Source organism: Vidua macroura, chromosome 16 (genome assembly GCF_024509145.1).
Source record: "Vidua macroura isolate BioBank_ID:100142 chromosome 16, ASM2450914v1, whole genome shotgun sequence".
Classification (NCBI taxonomy): domain Eukaryota; kingdom Metazoa; phylum Chordata; class Aves; order Passeriformes; family Viduidae; genus Vidua; species Vidua macroura.
Genome location: NC_071586.1, coordinates 12,441,269 through 12,458,256, shown reverse-complemented (window position 1 = coordinate 12,458,256; position 16,988 = coordinate 12,441,269). Strand labels below are relative to the sequence as shown.

The window sequence follows — 16,988 nt, the reverse complement described above, 5'->3', positions numbered from 1 at the left end:
CCTCTTCGGGCGGGAGCGCCTTCCCTTTTTGTGGGAAGTGCTGGTGTGACTCCCCAGTGCTCTGCAGCCACCAGCCCTGTGTTACCCACTTGCCTTTTAGCTTCACCTCTTGCCCTTTGTTGCTTTTCTTCCTCCACAGTGCTGGAATTGCTGTGGGCTTCTACGGGAATGGGGAGACCAGCGACGGCATCCACCGGCTGACGTACTCGCTGCGCCACGCCAACCGCACCGTGGCCGGCGTCCAGGACCGGGTGAGCACCCCAAAAACAGGGCCTGTGGCAACGAGCAGCCTCACTCAGCACCTCTCCTCCTGTGCCTGAGTCTCTTCCTGTTTTCTCTTCCTATCTGGGCTCGGAGATGTGCTAAAATTTCCATTAGTGGCGGGGTGATTTCTTCCGCTCGTCTAAAAATAACAAAGCGAACGCAGCTTGTTAAGTGAATCTTCTCTTTGCTAGGTTTAAAAACAGCTTGTGATCAGCTCTCTCTTCCACACCCGGAACAGGAGGCAGGCCAAAGCAGACAAATCTGAGTAAAATGTAGCATTTGAGTACCATTGGTTGTTCCTGTGCTATCTCTAATTTCATGGTGTCATAGTGCAACCCTGATGTTTGCAACTCTGCAAAATGTGTGCATGTGTTAAGGCTCAGCTGAGGTGCCATCGTTGCAAACAATCTCCTTTATAGATGCTTTTAAGTTGCTTTTGAGGGGTAAGCAGTCTGAGCCTCTTAAGACAGAGGACTTGTAATCTGGAAGCTGTCTGTGACTTGCTAGGGAGAATGAATTCCCTTTTACTTTCTTAGCTTTCCTGTGCTTTAATTATTTTTTTTCAAATTTGTTTATCCCCCTTTTTCTTTCCCATACTGTAGGTACTGGACACTGCAGTGTCCCTGAACCAAACAGTGGAACCAAACTTGCTCGTCCTGGAGGAGATGTTCAGGAAGCAGACAGACTACCTGCAAATTGTCCAGAAACTGCAAAGTCTCTTGGATGATCTGGTCAGGCAAACAACTGAGATCCCCTTCTGGAAGAATGACGAGCTGTCTCTGGAGGAGCTGGCAATTCAGATTGACCTCTATGACTGGTACAGGTGTGTAGCATGCTGTAGTGTAGTGGTTGTAACATCTGCTTTGGCCTGTTTTGCAAAAAATTATGTGCATGTTCTGGGTGGCTGAGCCAAAGGCTCTGTTTATTGCTGCAGGTGCTCTTGGCCCACAGAGCTGATTTGTTTCTTACAGCAGGACTGCATTCAGTTTAAATCAAAATGCACAGCTTTTTTTTCCTTAAGTATCTTCATTACCAACTGATGAGAAATTTATTCTCGACGTACAAAATCTGTAGTTTGTGTTCTAGCACTGGGGGGGAAAAACAGCTCCAGGTATAGCTTCTCCTCTGTCCTAATAAGTGCATAAAGAGTACATTAAATAGAGTAGAAAATTGCACTAGCTCTGTAAGTTAGTACCACAGCCTAACATTCCTTTTTATTAAGCATATTAAATAAGATATTGCATCAATTGTATTCCACAAAATAAAATCTCTATCCAAACATGTGGAATAAATCACTGAAGCATTTCCTAACAAATATCTAGGAAGTTCAAGAAGCTGCAATGCCTTTTCTTCCTCTGCTGATGACCAGTGCATATAACACCACACTGGAAAACACTAGCAGTCTCATTTCTCAACAACTGTTTGTGCTGAGCGTGTTGTGTAAATGCTTTTACCTGCCTCAACTTCCAATCCCACAAATACCCAGACCTCTCTGAAGATTAATCTTTGGAGGTGGTTCTGGGGAAAAGAAGCACTCTGTTTTCCCCAGAAGTCACAACAGCTTCTCGATGTGTGCTTTTTACACACCAGTTTTCCTTTGCAGACCATGTTTTTGTTTGCTGCAGGTGGCTGGGATACCTGGGCCTGCTCCTGTTCAATGTCCTGATATGTTTGCTGGTGCTCTTTGGGCTCATTAGAAACTCCAGGGCCATTCTTATGGGGTAAGTCTTGATCTGGGGACAGGGCATAAGGAAAGTCAGGTGAATGCAAGTGCCTGCTAGTGAGAACCTCTGCCTGTTGTCAACTGGTATCAAGGACACTGAAACTGAACATCTTACATTTCCTCTGAGGAGAGAGACATTGTAGAGTGTAGCTCTGTGGAAATGGTTAGGGCTTCACACAAGAGATGTTCACAGGAAGGTTCTTGAGCTATGAAATCCAAGGTGAGGATCTCATCCAGGCTGTCTGCTTTCCACTGGGTGGCCTTGGAAGCCTCCATTTGCTGGGAGATAATAATGTGAACATCCTTCCTTAAAATTACAGGGTTTAAAAATCTCACCTTCATTCTCTGCACATTCCCTGTTGGGAAGGCATTTGTTAATTGATGATAAGCATTGCACAACCTGCAGCATTGCCTTCTGTGTCACTGTCTGCTCTTGTTACCTGGGGCTGTCACACCTGAGGAAACTTTAAACTGAGAACAAGCCATGGTTTGCACAGTTGTGAGGAGTCTTGTTGCCATGGTACTGCAATGTTAATGCATGTGTGTTTCTCAAAAGCACTGAAAATGCCCCATTACAGGAAAAAACTCTTCCTCTCCTTGTCTTGCAGCTTGGCATATTTGGCAAAGATCCTGGTATCATAAACACAGTGACAGTTTGATAACTGACATGGCCAAGGGTTTATCCTGGTTTGTGGTGGTGCCATTAATAATTGGAATGTGTATCCAGATTTATTATTTACCAGATGATTTCATACCTGGCAGGTTATACAGACAAAAGTCCAAGTGTATGCACAGATGGCAGACCCAGGGTTTAAATCAGAATCTCATTCCCTGTTAGCCAGAAGTTCATATTAAGGCATTCCCTAAAGGGAGCACATGGCATAAAGAAACAAGTGTATCACAGCCAGGCAAGATGGTGAAATGCCACTTTTAGATCTTTTAGCCAAGCAATCAGTTACTGACCCAGTCATCTTCATTTAAAGTAAAACAACAAATGTGTCTGATTGATTAACATGCTCAGCTGGAGGCACCAAGCTGTGTTGTCCTTGTGTCATAAACCCACAGAACCTTGCTGATCCATGGCTGATAATTTTTGCATCCATTTGGAAAAGGCATAACAAAATCTTTAGTGTCTCATGTCAGAGAGCAGTGCAGATGTCAGTCTGGTGAAACTCCCTTACTTCTGCAAGATGAGGCATAGATCCATCCACAGAACAGGGATTATTTGGAATTAAAATAAGTTACTAAACTAAGGGATATGGTGTTTTGTTTTTTTTTTTTTAAATGGAGACCCATAGGTTTGCTTTTTTAAAGCTCTAGTATTTAGTGAGACAAATGTAGCAGAAAAAAGACGTCCCTTCCTCAAAGAGATGGTTGTACTAGATATGAATAAAGAATGTCTTGGTTATGAACAGGTTTTTGTATTGTTCAGGGTGTGGGTGGGAAGGGATCTACTTATGTTTCAAAGCTTGAGGGGAAAAAGCATCCCTAAGAGAGCAAGCCAGTGTCTCTTTACTTTGAAGATAGAAACAGATAAAATGAAACTGCTTATTAGTCTGCAGCCTTGTACCTGAGGGAGTTGAGGAGCATTATATCCTAAATATCTCTACCACTCATAATGACAGCAAGGGTGAAGAGCTAATGTGCTGGTTGGGAAGTGCAAAAGCCTTTTCCATCAGTGTGTGCTCCTAAATGTCATTGAGAGCACTGCTCTGCCACCCCTCTGCCTTGTGTCTGCTTGACAGCTGAGACGTCCCACAATTTCTGTCAGTAATGAGGTCCAGCCTCAGAACAGAACTTTAAATCTGCAGAGATGGACTCCCATGGCAGTGCTAGGCACCTGAACTGCACTTCCAAGCTGCCTGCAGGTGACTTTCTGTCCTGGAGCTGTGTGGGATGCTTGGGTGCTGTTCAGGTGCACCAGCTTGGAGCCAATGTGACCTAGCAGGAGCTGTGTTCCCTCCCACCATCTGCAGCCATGTATTGCTTGCACCCAAAAATCTCATTTATTGTAGACACAGGAGAGATTTCTCCAGTTTTGCATCAGTATGGTTTTGTGGGGTTTTCTTAATATAGCATATTTTGGTTTGGGTAGTTTTTGGACCTGGAAAATGAAGTCTAGAATGGGAACAGTGAAAGTGATGGGACTGTAGTCAACCTCCTGCCAATGTGCCTCCCCTACAGCCACCTCTGTGTCTTTGTGCCTTTGGTTTCCCTGCTAGAGGTAGGACAATACTTTGCTTCCCCACTTCTCCCTTCTGCTGCAGCTCTAGGGCAGGTAATGCAGTAACCAAGAGCTGGATATGAACTGCTCTGGTTGCTGCTGTCCATGACCTCTAAAATAGGATTGTTTATCTGAACATACAGTCAGGGGTTGGTAACTTCTTGGGTTTGGACTCCAAACAATACATCTTGTGAAAGGAGCTGCTTGAAATCAGCGCTGCTACATCTGCCATCTGTCTGTCCTCCCACAGGGTGTGCTTGCTTGGGGTGTTTGCCCTGATTGTCAGCTGGGGATCCCTGGGCCTGGAGCTGGCTGTCGCTGTGGTAAGTGGCTCACATCCAAATCCCATTCACCCTTTGCTGCAGGTTTAGCAGACACCAGATTAATGTTGTGCTGTGCCTGTTTTACAACACACTCTGATCTAAGTAACTGTCCTAGCAATTTCCACCTAGGAGAAGTCCAGAGCTGCTCCTTCTCCATGGTGTGGTAGCTCAGAGTCCAGCACTGCTGTGCTTGTGTAAAGCAGTGCTGCTGGGGATGCTGAGGAGAGACCTCAGCATCTGAAACACCCCTAGAATAGAAGGTTCCCTGATGTTAACCTGGCTCAACTGCCCTTTGATGCTGGTGTGCTTTGATGTTCCTTTTGCCTTTTGTCTTCCCATCTGTCCAGGGCTCCAGTGACTTCTGTATCAACCCTGATGCTTACGTCTCCAAAGTGGTTGAAGAGAATGCAGTGCTCAGTCCTGGTGAGTTCTGGCACTGGCACGGGGTTCTGCAGCTCCAGCTGTCACACAGGAGCATGGCAAGGACTGAGAATTTTAGGCTGTGTTTGAAACAGAGGAGCTGGCATTCAGTGGGAAACAAAATCTGTGGAAAAACAGCATTCTGGTCAGAAGTGTACATGTATGCATCAGAACCTTTCTCCTGCCTTGACCCTTAGGTGGAAATAACTGATAAAATGGACTAACAGAAGTCCCCAGATTATTGGATTATTTTGCTTTAAATGTAGCACTCTTGAGGCTTGTTCTCCTCTCTAAGTGACAGAACTGTGGCAGTAGCAGTGTGCGGTTTGAGTTGTCATTTTTAAAACTTGCTCTCAGGTCTATATTCCTGAATCTAGCATACCTATTTTTATATCAGTTATCAACAGGTTATATATAAATTTTTTTCTCTTAATGGTGGCTGTAAATAGTAGCCTCTTTGAAGGGTAAGTGAATAGGAACAGCCACAAAGAAGTATGAATTTCCCTTTCCATTATAAATGCAGTATTTTGACCACTTCGTATATCCCGTTCCACTTGAAGCATGTGCCTTCACCTCAGTGGCTTCCAGCTGAACCATTGATGTATTTTGGGCTTGTTGCTCCTGATTTAGACTGAAGTGGTTGGTGAGGTGAGAGGTGCCTCCAATTTGAACCTCTGTGGGGCAAAGATGGCATTCAGAACCATGGCTTAACAAAAAGGTGATTGGGTGCCTGCCAGCAGAGATACAGTAAGTGCTGAAAATGAACAGTATTTTTAGGACTGAGTTTGCTGCTTAGTTTACAGAGTTAACTTTTTTCCCCCTGCCTTCTCTCCCCCAGCAGTTCCTTTATGTAGTTCTGTATATGGTAAAACACAAACAGGCAGTGACACTGATTTGTAAAAGGAGTGACTTGTGTTTTTTCTGGTTCTTATATGGTGGAACCAGAGAACTTTTGCTGTGTGTGCAGAAGGTCTGTGCTTAGCCAAACGCTGTCTCTCACTGTGCAGCTGGTAGGAAATTAGGTATGTAGCTATGGCTGAGGATGCAGGGATTGGAAACAGTGAAAAACATAAATGTCTGGAGAAAGAATGTAGTATAAAAGAATATGTACAGGTTGATCTTGCCTTATTTATTGATTTCGTGAGAAGGAAATTATAGAGCCAGGTAGCTCCCTTGGCAACAAAGAAATGTAGTGAGGGAAGAAAATGAGTGTTTAGCACAAGATGAAAATCCTCTTTTGGCTGTGAAGGTGACAAGGATGTGGTTTCAGGTGCCTAGCTGGTTTCTTGGCTCTTCAAGGAGGCAAGTGGGTCAGTGAGGCCAAGGGGAAATATGTGATGCTACTGCCAGCTGTGTGCTGTGATAATTTGGTAACCCAGATTAGCTCTGGAGCGTGTTTGGTAACAATTAGATTGACCCTGGGAAACCAAAGAAAGGCCCCTTTGTGCTGTTTCTCCATCTCAGCTGTCCTTGTCTGCTGGGCTCCTGTGGATTTCCATTGATCAGGATCAATGTTCATTTGGAGGCTCACAGGCAGTGCAGGGCTGGCATTCCATCCCTCCTCCCACATTCCCCAGCAGGGACAGTTGGCTTCCCAGGGGGAAAACAGGCTCTGCTCCTGCAGCACCACCAGGGAACAGTTGTTAAAGCTCCATAAATAACAGTGAAGGGGTCTGAGGGAAACGGTGAAGAGGAGGAAGAGCAGGTGCTGCCACAGGCTTGGGATGGAAGGGTGGCCCCTTCATGGGTGCTGAGTGTGTCAGTGATGCCTCAGGGTTTAGCTTTTATATTTTTCAGATTCTGTGCTGCTTCAGTGTGCAGTTCTGGGCTTCACATTAGGGGATGGTGAGCTCTCTTCACAGAGTAGGGAGACAAAACAATTCCTTCTCCAGCTGGGGACCAAGGACAAATGATCCAGATCTCAGGCCCAAGAGAATAAACAATGTGGAGTGAAGATAGAAAAACAAGAGGGATGGGATTTAATAATCTGAAGCTATAATTGGACAATTAACTCCAATATGCAAATGGAGCAGAACTTATAAAAGTGAGACACCGTGAGCGCTTGTGCATTTTGTGACCATTTTGGTTCATCTTGGGTGTAGCCCTGGCTGGGCTCTGGTGCTGCCCAAGGTGGATCCATTGGGGCCTTCTAGTAAATGCTTACTTTATTCTTTAGCTCTGTCCACTCCCTGTTCTAGATCAGCCTTCACAAGGCATCATCAGCTCCTGCTGCCAGGAGCATTGGTGAGCACCTTTTCTTTTCTCCAGAAGGAAATCTGTCCAACTTCTGAGCCTGCCTTTGCACCAGGCAGCTGCCTGGGAGATGATTGAATCTTCTGTCTTCCCCTGTGGGTTTTCACTGCTCTGTCATAGTTATGGAAAGAGCTCTTGGTCCCCAATGCTGAGATCTTCCCATGCATCTGAGCAGGAAGGAAAATGATGACATGGTTACTACAGTGTGGTAATTACACTTTAATCCCAATAAAACATCTTTAAAAGTCTGGAATAAGTGTTGGTATCCCTTGGCTGAAGATTGTAGCAGCTGCTTTGTGATCAGCTGAGCCATATGTAGGACAGTGAGGAGCTCCAGGAGACAGGGACAGGCTGGAGCAGCATCGATGCTGTCCTCTCAGAGGAAGAGGTGCTGTTTGAAAGCCCCTGGTTCTGGTGCTTTGTGCTCTCTGGGTTGCTGTCTCTGCTTTTTGGATGATGCTCTCCAACTTTAACAGCAGTACAGACACACTAAAGGAGAGTGTGAGTGGCTGGAGGGGCTCAAGGTAGGTCATGGAGGAAGAATCCTTGGGGAGTTATCACAGATGTAGGAATCACATTTGCTGTGAGAATCACTTCAGCTGAAGCTGGCCTGAGAGTCTTGCTGAGGTACCTGCTTCTGGCCAGGGCTGGGGTCTGGCATGCTGGGCTGGGTGCTGCCATCTAATTTTAAGGATATAAGAACCAACTTAGTAATCCTAAGAAGCTTGGGTAGTGCTGGGTCAGTTTTTCTCTTTAATCACTACTTTTAGTTGCTGCTGTTACATACAATGTATTCTAAGGTTCTCTATGCTCTGACATTCAGACTGGGACTGAGTCATCAATATTTGCAATGTGTTTTTGCTGGTGGTGGTTGTAGTTTTCACAGAAAAATAACTGAGTTGAATACTGGGCAACTAGTATGTTAATATTTTTGTTTATGTATTAATTGCTGTTTTCAAACCTAAGTGGAATTAATGGAGCTGAGAATAATCTTATTAAGTCCATTATTACTGTCATGTTTTTAGCTAGAGAAGTTCTTGTTTTGCAGATAAAATGTGCTGCATTAAAAAAAATGATGGGGGGCGAAAAGGGAGGTAAAGAACTTTAATGCAGGCTTTTGGGAGAAGCAAATACTTAAATAATTTTGCAGAAGATGCTGATGTATATGCCTAACTCACCCTGTATTCATTAACTGAGGTAAAGCCAATGGAATTGAACAGTGCCTGTATAATCAACTCCTGCTGCTAGTAAAAAGACTTGGTGCAGCCAAGATGTTTATTTTCAAAGCAGGAGGCCATCTTCTAGTCCCATTCTTTTTCACTGATATTATGTTATTATCAGATGACTTGTTGCATAAAATTAAATAAAAAGGCACAATCTGTCTAAACAACAGGAAGAGCTTTCTCCAGATTCTCTTCCCAGAAATCTGCATGGTGAACAGGCACTCTCTTCATCTGAGGGAGCTGTGAACCTCAGGGGATGGATAATGGAGCCTTTTAGCTGCGATCCAGCCCAGCTGGTCAGGCTGGATGCTGAGGCTGAGCTGCTCAGATCTGAGCAGGAAGGGTTCTTGTTGTGCCCAGCCTCCTGATTGGCCTCCCACTGATGCAATCTCAGAAGTCCAGAGCTGAATCAAAGGACTGACACCATCAGCACCTCTGTTTCCTCTCTAGAAGTAAGATGAGGACAAAGCCTCAGGTGGGGCAGTGGTGTCTGCACAGTTATTACCTGAGCTCAGAGTACACTGCAGGAAAGAGTTTGCCCAAAGAACTGCTCTTGAGAATCCTGCTGAGCTGGTGTTGGCATTGAGAAGCTGTTTTCCTGCCTGGTGTTGTTGGACTCCTGATTAGCAGGAAGCTTTGAGTGGAGGGCAAATGGGACAGTTACAAGCTCTTTGCTTTCACTAGTACAAGAATAGGATGTATCAGAGAAATTAAATATTATGCAGAATAAATATGCAAATATTATGCACCTCTGCTGTCAGACTGGTGCCTTGGGGAAACAAATCTCCTGGTGGAGAACCTTACCTGGGCAAGAAACTCCAGCCAAAAGAGCTGCCTTCCTTTGACACCACAGATGCTTTCTCTGATGATTGAACCCTCAGAGACAGCCTCATCTGGGTGTATAGGTAAAATGAGCACTGCTAAGAGAATGTTCAATTAGAGATGAAGAAGAGCAGGGAAAAGCTGTTATAGGTGTGAGGATTTTTTTTGGAGCTAGGATCTTTTTTTCTCATTGCTCTCTACAGACCTCACTACCTTTTGGCAGGTGCATAATACCATTTTTGCATTTTGGCTGGGCTTTGAAGTGAGTAGTAGGTCTCCATGGTTGCAGAAGCAGTAAGTAGTTCTAGCAACTGAAGCTGTCTTTAGTAGGAAGCTCTTCCTTCCTTTCTAGGAAAAACAGATTTTGCAAAAATAAAGCATTTTAGGTGGTTCCCTTCCTTGCCTTGTGCTCCCACAATGCCTGTGCACCAGGAGTGAGTCAGGAGGATTGCTGCTAGCAACAGCAGGCATGGGCAGCTACAGATGTGACCCTGCCTAACCCTTCTGCTATGAACTAGATTGCCTAAAGGCCAGCTTCAAAACTCAGATCAACCTTTAGGAATTTTCCTTGAGAGGAAAATGCACCAGAAAGATAATTATAGAAAGAAATTGCCTGGAGCTGTTAGCAAAGTGCAAAGGATGGATTAGTGTAGCTGCTTTCTGGTCAGAAATATGAGATTTGGTGATGCACAGGATAGCCTCCACCAGGTTTAAAACAGGTGAAGGTGCCTCCTGCTCCTTCCTCTTTTCCTGGTGGCATGGAGGCAGGGGACAGGATCCTCTTAATTTCCAGGCTTTGCAGTACAGGATCACCTGAAGGCAGCTCCTCTGCCTGTTGTAGCCATAGATTTCAAGCACCACAACTCGGGTTCAGTGCAGGGCAAAGCTGCTCCTGATGGCTGTGCCATTTTGGGAAGCATGTTTTATGTAGAGTGTCACACTTGTCAGCAGCAAAGCCAGTGCTACCACAGTGAATCCTTGTTGATCCTGCCTGCCAGGGTGAAGCAAGGCAAGCATTTATTTCACTGTACTGCTTTTTGCTTCACTTGTAACCAGCATTCTTTATCCTGAGCTTACAAGCTGCAAACTATGATATCAGGAGCTCTCATCTCTAATCTGCCCACCAGGGATGATCCAGAAGGCCCTCAAGAAACATTTCTAGAGCTCTGCATTAGCAGTATGTCATGCAACTTATTGCACTTAAAAAGGCGATGTAAACTTGACACCACTGTGGGAGCTTAGGAGAAACTTGTAGTGGTTTAAAATAAACTTTGTTGGTTTAAAATAAATAGGTGACAAGATCACAGCTCCTTTGGGGGTCACCACGTGTGATGCTGTGGGTTGCTGTTGCTGTTGTCCCAGTGCAGGTGTGTTTTAATCCATTTTCACACAGCCATTGTGTGTGATTTATGAGCCAGGGAGGAGCAGCCCTTTCCTTGGCTCAGTGCTTGTGGACAGTCACTTCTGTGGTCTGCCCAAAGTGAGGCACAAAGCAGCTCTTGCTGCCCTCCTGTCTGCCCAGAATTTGCTAATTGCTGTTTAGAGGCTTGGCTGGGGAGGTGTAAGTTGTCCCAGAGAAAGGGTCGGTGGGAGGGAGATGGAGCAGCTGGCAGGAGCTGCCCCAGAGCAGGCTAATGAATTATAAATAACAGCTGTCAGCTTGCATTGCCAGCACACAGGGGCTGACAGGCTGTGCTGTAGCACTTGGTCTCCAGTGTGCTGCCTTGCCAAAAGGTGCATTCAATATTTATGGGAAGCGTGGCAGAGTCAGGATGCAGGCAGGTCTGCTTCCTTCACAGCTCTGCTTGCTTCTGGTTGTGCCTTTTTACTGATTTCTGAGTTGGGACTCATCAGAATAGCTGTGCAGCCTGGAATATGCATTACTGAAAGTCACAGACAGAAGATTAAAAAGAAGGGAGGAAAAGATGCCGGTGGAGGGGGAATGCAGAGGGTTTGTGTGTTTTAGGGCTTTTGTAGTCTGTACCATGCTAACATCACCCTTGATTTTGCTGAGCTGGCATGCTCATATTCATCTGAAGAGGAACTGTAAATGTTTGAGGAATAATCTAAAGGTATTTGGATGATCAAGTCTTTCAGAGCTTCCTTCCTTGATACCCTTATTGAGGATGGTATTTGTAATTTGTGTGTGCTGGCAGTTGTTGTAGTGTTGCAGAGGGCTCATGAGGGCACCAGGCTGGCTTGAATGAAGAGGATCACAGCTGTGTCTTCAAGCCTGGAAACAAATGATGTTGTTAGCAGAGCACAGTAACAGCCTTATCTGGAAGTTCATGAGTATATCTTTGCTGTACTGTAGCTGAACTTGTCCTAGACTGAAGTCTTGTCTTGGGTTTATGTGATGGATAGTGCCAACTTCTGAATAAAACTTTCTCAGTGTTCCATCTCACTTTAAGTGGAGCAGACCCATACTGCAAAGCTGGGGTGATGTGTCTGCCCTGACTTTCTTCTCTTGTGTCTTCACAGAGACTCTCCGCTATTACATGACCTGTAGTGCTGGGTACCCCAACCCTTTCCAGCAGGTGAGTGTAAGCACCCTAACTCCTTCCAGCCCTGGGTCTGCTCACCCTGCAGGGTGCAGGTGAAGTGCTCTTGGTGCAGCATGCAGCCAGTTACAGGGTGTTTGCTTTAGGGAGCACTCTGCCTGTTGGTAAAGCTTTGGCAGCTGCTTCCCAGCTGTGCAGGAGGTGGCACTGTGATTTAGTGAGGAGTTTAATTTCATCACCACCGGCACAGCTTCAGGTCCAGGACACCCCTTAGAAGGGCCTGTGTGTAATGTGGTGAGGGCCATGGCTTTGTTGGTGGTACCTCTGTTTACAAGGCACTTGTCTAAAGAGCAGCAATGTGGAGACACAGCACCACAATTAATGCCAGGTTGGGAAAATCTGTAATTCCTGCTTTGAATCTCTTCTTCAAGGTTCTTTTGGGTTAAACAGTGGTAACACTCCACTCCCAAAATGCAATTGCTTCTGTGGGTGAAGGAGTGCTTTCCACAGATGCCTCTTACAAATCTTTGAACATCCAAGGGATTTATCCTAAAGTATAAATGTGAGTCATTATTCTTTTGTGTGGGGGCAGAAGAACAGCACCTGGGCCCATTCCAAACTTTGTCGTGTGCATCAGAGGCCAGAACGGGCCCACACCACCCACCATTTGGCAGACACCAGCTGCTTCACCCTTTATATTTAGGATTTTTTTAAAATCTTGTCTTCCTCTCTTTTAAAGGGTGGGGTAAGAACACTTGGGGCTGTGGTTTGATGCATCTCTGCCATCTGTTGCATTTCTGGTTGCTCTGTGTACTCCCTGACATGCTATTGCATGTGAAATGGTGCTTTAAAGGGATGTGAAGGCTGCATCCTAAAACAAACAACTTCCACTGTTAACTTTGTCTTTTTCATCCATCTGATTTAGTAAAAAAATCCAGCTGTGTTCTGTGGTGAGAACTTGAGTGCTTTGTGTCTTTTCTTTCTCCTTCCCTTCTGTCCTAGAGCCAGCCCCAGCTGTGTGTACATTTTTTGTGTATGTATTTTGTTCTTTGTTTGTGGGTTTGTGTTTTTTGGATTTTTTTTTTCCTTTTGGTTCTTCCCTTCTCCTCTTCTCCCTGTCTGTACTTCTTCCAGTTTGCTAAAGGTCAAACTTAACCCTATTGCAGCTGCACTCATGTCACTTGGGACATCTTTAACTAGTACAGATGATACTTCAGTATTTGGGAAATAGGATTTCAGTCTTTTCCCAGGAGATCTGTTGGCCCATGTGGCCTGAACTGCTGAAACATTGCATGTTTTGTGTTGAACAGAAGCTGTCAGGAAGTCACAAGGCTTTGGTAGAAATGCAGGACGATGTATTGGAACTGATGAGGTCAGCGAGCAAAGAGCACCCCACCTCCAAGGTAACTCTCCTCAAGTTTGCTCTCCCTGTTCTTTGGGGCTTTCCTCAACTTTGTACAGAACCCAGGACCAGCTCCTGCCAGGCATTCCCTTGCACTAATCACTGGCTGCTTGTTTGCAGGAGTACCTTACTCGGATCCAGGAGGTTCTGAATTCAACAGAGGTCAACTTGCAGCAGCTGACAGCTTTAGTAGACTGTCGGAGTCTGCACTTGGTGAGTTCTTGGTAACTGGGCTTGAGCTAAGAAAGAACAAAGGGAGTGTAGAGCCTTTATTGGTTTGGAGTTCCAAACCTCTGGTGGAAGTTGACAACAACTTTTTACTTATTGGTTATAGCAGAAAGGGGAATGAGAATTTGGATCAAGTTAGCTTTGAGTTTAAAGATCAACACAGGAAGGTAGATAACATGCCTTCATACATCTACAGGCTGCACCCAGAGGCCTTCAGGTTTGGGTTTTTTGCATATAGCAAATAACTTGTTGCCTTTCCATGGCGTGCAGTGCCTCAGAGCACTTAGAGCAGTGTAGCAGGGCCTTGCTGTTGTCCTCACTGCCTCTCTAAAGGCAGAGACACAGACAGTTCATGCTTCTGTCCTTGGGCATGGGACACTGTGAGGGAGTTGAAAGGCTTAATGAAAAATGTTATATCTTCATTTGGGTGGATAAGTTTGCCTTGGCTGTTTATTTTTCCTCCTCTTAAAGTCTTACTGTGGGCGGTTGAAAATATTTCTATGACTAAATCCAAGCTGGTCTTTGTGAGGGGAAACAAGGGTTAGATTATTTATAAAAAGCGCTTGAGTCCCTGAAATTAAAATAGAAATATGCTCTAGAAAAGGGAGGGTGATGTCTCTAAGTTGTTTCAGAGAGTGTAGTCTGGAGAAGGGTTTTGAGTAAGAGCTCCATGTTAACTCTGCAGTGATCAGCAAACTCTGCTCCTTTCTCTCTGCAGGATTACGTCCAGGCTCTGACAGGCTTCTGCTATGATGGAGTGGAAGGCCTCATCTACCTGGTTCTCTTCTCCTTTGTCACTGCCCTCATGTTCAGTTCCATTGTCTGCAGTGTCCCACACACTTGGCAGCAAAAGAGGTACAGAGAGGGTTTAGATCCTGTAGCATTGTAGGGCTCTTTCCCAGTGAAGACTGGCTATTGGATTTGTGCCCATGAGCATATGGAGTTCATTCCCACATGATCCCAGGAGTTTGAGGGATGAGGCTTTATAAGCACAGGTCTAACAGAAAAATAATATGGTTGTGTTTTGCTCTGGCTGTGGTTGATACTAACATCTGAGCCTTATTGCACTGGGATACTCTGTGTGCAGAGTATTCAGTACACTGCAGGACTGTGAGTCAATGCACATGAATGATTATAGCTGTAATACAGAGGTAATGCTTGAACTATTGCTCTCTCTGTAAAGTTCTTGTTCTCTTACATTGTCTTGAGGCATTTGTTCTACTATGGGGAAGAGAACTGGAATAAGAAGCAGTTTACACTTGCCTTTGTAGCTTTGCTCGTGCTGAGGTGACTGACTTGCATAGATAATGAAAGCAGGAACTGTCTTGTTGTCAACAACATGGGCAGGTGAGGGGCACTTGCAAATTGGAACTGGTATTAATGATGATAACCAGATTAATCAGTAAGTCTTTAGCAAACCTCTGCTCCACTGACTGGGTGCTGCACCACGGGCAGCTGTTAAAATGGCATTGAGTTTTCTACTCTTGCAGAAGGGCAAGAGAATGCAGCACATTCTCTTCTGTGGTCCTGATTTTTGTGGTAAAATAGAAGGCCCTGAACAACAGCAGGAAGCCAGAGCTAGCCCAGCCTGCAGTGCCCACAGAGAAGTGGCCTTAGGAAGTGTCAGAATAGCCCCTGAGACTGTGGCTCACCTCTTCCACAGCTGCAGAGCCCTTACCACGAAGAGCACAGCAGTCTGCCTGTTGGAAGGAGAAAGCTTTGGTGGCATCTCCTGTGCTGCCTCCCCCGTGGGCTGCTGCCTGCCCTGCAGGCTCAGGCTGCTGCTGTGAACTGAAGGGTTCCCTCTTGCATTCCCTGGAGCACCATTTGTCCCTCAGCCTCCCTCTGGGCAGTGGAGAGTGTCATGGTTTATTGCCTGTAAGAGACTGTGCAGGCTGCAATCCCTCGATCTTCAGTGCCACCGTGTGGTGCAGAAGCTGCAGGTGATGTTTGGGTGGTTCTGGTGATGTCCATGCTGTGTAGAACCTTTCACTAGCTTTAAGTACAGATTAAATATATTTCAGACCATGGTGCTCCACCCCCTAATTAGGGAGATGAAATAACAGTGTGTATTATGTAGGAGGGGCAAGAGAATACTATGGGAAGGCAGAGGGAACCAGCTGGCAAACAGTTCTGCTCTCCATTGATTTAAAATCCTGGCATTTTTGAGAAGATAAAGCCTTTAGACACAAATTTTGCAACTTAGTCTCTGTAAAGACTTCTGTGATTTTGCTAGAAGCTGAAGCAGACCCTTTGCCACCAGAATGGGATTTCAAAGAAGTCTACAGAGGTTTATCCTTAAGAGCTCTTTGGACGTGTCTACAGGAAATGGAAGGACACAGACTGCAGTTTTGAAGGATGTTTCTGTGGGGTGCATGGCACTAGATCCCCATTGCCTCTCTTTTTTGTTGTTTGTGGGGTTTTTTAGCACTGTACACTGTGGGATGTGTATCCATCCTCTGGTTGTACAGCTGGGCAGCGCTGCGTGCCAAGCCCTGAGCGAAGCCTGTAGGGAGGCTGGAGGGGATCACGCAGTGTGCACCTCCAGATGGGATCTGTGGGAGGTCTGAGTCACTGTGGTGTGGGCTGTGTTTCACACTGCCACCCTGAGGCATCCCAAACGGGTACGAACGTGGAGGATGTGGAAGATGACTGGGAGGTTCCTAGGATTACCATGGTTTCCTGCAAACCCCACCATGTGGGGGTCATTGTAGGGTTCTAGGAGGAACTTTTTCTCCTTCTTGCAGAGGCTCAGATGATGATGGGGAAGAAGAATCAGCTGCTCAAGGGAGTAGACAGACACACGATAATCTGTACAGAGTGCACATGCCCAGCCTCTATAGCTGTGGGAGTAGTTATGGCAGTGAGACCAGCATCCCTGCAGCAGCACACACAGTCAGCAATGCTCCCGTCACGGAGTACATGTGAGTATCCCCAAGGAAGCTTCTCCACATTGCTTCCTTCTCACCTCTCTTGGCTCAAGTGCTGCAAGGTTGGCACTTCTGACCAGGTGGTAAAAAGCAGTGAAGGATTTTGTTTTCTGATTGGCATCTAGTGGGAGAAGGGAATAGCTTGAAAGTGCTGCACTAGGAAGAGGTTTGTGTAGACAGCATGTGCCAAAATGTGAACAGCTTTGTGCTCCAGGACTCAGGAAAATGTCTAAAGAAAAGAAGCAGGAAAGTATTGTCGGGGCTTCTTACTACACAGTGATCCTGATCACCAGAGGACTTAATTCTTCACACAGAGCAGTCTTGCCAGAAGCCTCCCAAAAGACTGAGAGCCAAGGAAAAAAACCTGTGGGCTCTCTCTTTCTACAGTATTTGCAGTCACCTCTGACATCTGTTGCAGTTTGAAGCTACCTAGTCCAGGTGGGATCTTCAGAGTTTTCTCCAGAAGTTCCCAACCCTGATTACATTTTGACTATCATCAGGGCCCATCTTTTTTTGGGCTGCCACATCATTTTGTTTATCCCCTCAGACATTGTCCTCATTTTATCTCCATTTCTGCCACTTGGCAGTTCTGATGCTGCAGGGAGGCAGATTTTCACAAGGCCCTATTTTTAAATCACTTGATGTGATTCATTGTGGGCCCTTCTGAGTAAGAAT

At 45.6% G+C, this 16,988-nt stretch overlaps 1 protein-coding gene across 4 annotated transcripts in view; it reads left to right on the top strand.

Moving 5' to 3' along the window:
• Positions 1-16,988, top strand: part of TTYH3 (tweety family member 3) — a 74,971-nt gene that overhangs the window by 44,547 nt on the left and 13,436 nt on the right. For 3 of the 4 annotated variants that reach the window (XM_053992082.1, XM_053992081.1, XM_053992083.1), the window contains exons 3-12: positions 140-251; positions 867-1,087; positions 1,890-1,985; positions 4,462-4,534; positions 4,882-4,957; positions 11,734-11,789; positions 13,064-13,156; positions 13,276-13,368; positions 14,102-14,238; positions 16,131-16,307. In XM_053992082.1, the coding sequence (XP_053848057.1) occupies positions 140-251; positions 867-1,087; positions 1,890-1,985; positions 4,462-4,534; positions 4,882-4,957; positions 11,734-11,789; positions 13,064-13,156; positions 13,276-13,368; positions 14,102-14,238; positions 16,131-16,307 (1,134 nt within the window). The remainder of the gene's footprint in view (positions 1-139; positions 252-866; positions 1,088-1,889; positions 1,986-4,461; positions 4,535-4,881; positions 4,958-11,733; positions 11,790-13,063; positions 13,157-13,275; positions 13,369-14,101; positions 14,239-16,130; positions 16,308-16,988) is intronic. The other variant, XM_053992084.1, reaches the window with a different exon arrangement.